Source organism: Halyomorpha halys, unplaced genomic scaffold (genome assembly GCF_000696795.3).
Source record: "Halyomorpha halys isolate HHAL.00 unplaced genomic scaffold, Hhal_1.1 Scaffold46.1, whole genome shotgun sequence".
NCBI classification, from domain to species: domain Eukaryota; kingdom Metazoa; phylum Arthropoda; class Insecta; order Hemiptera; family Pentatomidae; genus Halyomorpha; species Halyomorpha halys.
Window position 1 is genome coordinate 1,377,794 of NW_027109456.1, and position 3,206 is coordinate 1,380,999.

The window sequence follows — 3,206 nt, forward strand, 5'->3', positions numbered from 1 at the left end:
TGATGAGTTGTTTTCCTTTATGTTTGAATATTTCTCTACTAAAACTTCTTTGTCATCGGTACTTCCATTGTATGGGACCACCACAAAATAAAAGTTAACTTGTCCTGTCTGGATTTGAACCGGTATCACTTCTGTTTTTAAGTTACTTAGATGACACCTTATCACTCTTGGTCTTCCTGGCCTCACAATACAAAGTACCTGCAATCAGTTACTGGCTGTTTGCTGCCCGAGCACTGGCAAAGTCTATCCTCCCTCAGAAGCCATGAAAGTTCCAGCCCCATTGCGTTTAACACAAACTATAACAACATATTGGATCAATTTTGAGTTCAAATGGTTAAATATTTGAATAAATTATAATTACTTTATGATAGAAAATCTGTCAGTCACTCATTAGAGAATTTAGACGTTTTTGGATAGTATGTGGAGTAGGAGGGTGATCTGAAAAGTTTCCGACCTAACAAAAATGCAAGACATTTTTTTTTTTTTTAAATATTTTTCAACATATTCAAATACTGTTTTCTTGGTTGGGAAAGTGAAGACGAATGTTTTTTGGTATAGTCATGAAGTTATTTTAATCGACTATCTTCAAAAAGGAAAAAACATTTCAGGAGCATACTACGCATCATTACTTGACAAGCTGAAGGCAAAACTTGTAGAAAAACGGCCACATTCCTATTTCACCAAGACAACGCACCATCTCACGCCTCAGCGATTGCCATGGCAAAAATCCACGAATTAGGGTTTGAACTGCTTGACCATCTGCCTTACCCACGAGATCTAGCCCCTAGCAACTTCTTTTTGTTCCTTCATCTAAAAATTGCATTCAGAAGACAGAGATTTTCGTCAAATGAAGAGGCAATTACCTTCGAGAACAATTATTTTGCAGAGAAAAATGCTGAGTACTTTTTGGACGGGTGACAGAGATGGGAGAATTGCTGAAAGAAGTGTGTAGAGATACAAGGAGATTATGTTGAAAAAAAAAAAAAAAAAATCGGAAAAAATGTCTTGTATTTTTGTTAGGTTGGAAACTTTTCAGACTACCCTCGTATTTATGATTCATTTACTACAAAATATAAATTTTTTTTGTTTTAGAATTACATAGATCCTCGTAATCCTCGCCATGCAAGAGAAGAATCTGAAACTCTCGTTACATTAGCAGATACAGATCATGATGGAAAATTGTCTTTACAGGAAGTACTTGCTAAAATGGATCTGTTTCTTGGAAGTAAAATGATAGATACAGCTCGAAGTTTCCATGATGAGTTTTAAGGGTTTTTTTCCACATCAGTAGTCTAATGTAAGCTATTTATGACAATGTATGAGTTGTTTGAATGAAAGTGGAATAAGTCGAATTTAGACAGTTTTATCTAAAATACTTATTAAATATACAGGTATAAAACACTTTCATTCTAAACCAAAAAAATAGGGGAGCTTTTATAATTTGTGTACTAACTGTTACTTTCATCCCAACTGCTCTAGTAATTTTAATAGTAAAAATAATGGACAGCTTGAAGAATATGTATGTCCTAGGCTGCAGATTATTTTCAGGTAAGTTCGTAATAATCCTATAATGTTATGATTTATATTGCTTCATGATTTGCATTAGATGAAGCAAATCTTTTGATTGATTTGAGGAGTTCAAAACCTAATTGGTCTGTTTTTATTTATTGTAATTTTTTTATTTTGTTACAGTAATGACTTTAGACATTATAGTTATACAGCCTTATGATCATACTCTATGAGTTGATTAAAAACAAATATGATCAGAAGCCTATTTATTTTATTGAGTCATTTTAATATGAAACAATTTAGACCAATTTAATTCTGAATCCCTCATTGGTATCTATTCAATCAGGAACTTCATATCGGTTCTTTTACTAATTTAGCGTTTTAAATGGAATAAAATTCATTTTTTGCCCTTTTCATTGAATAAGAACTAAAAGGAAAATTTGAAAGAAAGTGGCTATTAAGGAACACTAACAATTTAAGCTTTATTTGTATTTAATATTTGCTTATAATTACTTTGACTCATCATAAAGGATCTTAATTTCATGATAGATGTTCAATTATGTAGCAATCATCTACTAAAATTTTCTCTTGTTTATATTTTGAGTGGGCTTATCTATTGTCAATAGAGTGGAAAAGTATCAGTTCAAATTGAAACAAATAATAATTGTTTGTGCTTCTGTTGTCATGAGACTCTTATTCTCTGTTCATTTAATTTTGTAATTATTAATCATTTGTAATAATTAATAAAATCAATAACCAATCAAAAAATACTATATTATTTATTGAAAGCAAAATTCAAATTACAATTTTTTTCTTAAAAATAAAGAAACATAATTAATAGTTTTACATTAAAACAATGCAGATTTATAAGTTATTTAATTAACATGATGGATAAAGAAATTTAAAGTAATTATTATTAGTAGTTAACCCTTTGCACTCAAAGTTTTTTTCATTCATATTATCAGCGTAATAATTCATGAGCCATGACTGTCATTTGTCACCAAAAGCGAAATATCTTATACACAATAGTTGTTACGATTTGTCTTTGTCCTCATGTTATGGACTAAAAATTATTTGAATTGCCTCCATAGTGAAGCCCTCGAGTTTGAAGACAAATTTTAAATGGCTCTGCTCTGTGCAAAGGGTTAATTGGAGTCTTAGGTGAGTGATATTTTTGTTTAAACTTTTATTGATTCGACCCCGTATTTTTCTCTTTTCCTTCCATCTGGAAAGTTGATGTGATTATTCCTCTAAGGAGTGATCCTTAAACCTTTTTTATTTTTATATCAAATTGTATTAAGTTCACTTTCAACTCAGAATATTTTGGAATAGCATCATTTATTATTTATTGTCCCAAAAAATTATAATCTTGTTCGGTATTTTTGTTGAGTTTGGAAACCACTGTTTAATACTAAATAAAAAAATTCTTTTTCACAGTAAAGAATTTAACAAATATTTATTTTCTATATTGTAGCCCCCTTACCAAATATTTGAATATTTTTGTTTAACAGTTTCTTTTTTTTTTTTGTAAGTAATTGTAGTATTTTGAACACTCAAGCTGGCTATGGACTATCTGTCTTTAAAGTTGTAAAATAAATGAAACATGCTTCGTATTGTAAATTGGTTTGATTATAATTTTCTAAAATGATAAATATATATTTAAGATATATTTTATATTATATAAAAATAATTACCCT

General features: G+C 29.6%; 1 protein-coding gene across 2 annotated transcripts in view; it reads left to right on the forward strand.

Annotated features, from left to right (window-relative positions):
- The window catches only part of myd (mayday), a 14,716-nt gene extending 11,530 nt beyond the window's left edge, over nt 1-3,186 (forward strand). The window contains exons 6-7 of one of the 2 annotated variants that reach the window (XM_014434604.2): nt 1,093-1,297; nt 1,392-3,186. In XM_014434604.2, coding sequence (XP_014290090.1) covers nt 1,093-1,269 — 177 coding nt within the window. In that variant the 3' untranslated portion in view covers nt 1,270-1,297; nt 1,392-3,186. Of the gene's footprint in view, nt 1-1,092 lie in introns of both variants that reach the window. The other variant, XM_014434595.2, reaches the window with a different exon arrangement.
- Nucleotides 3,187-3,206: the final 20 nt, after the last annotated feature.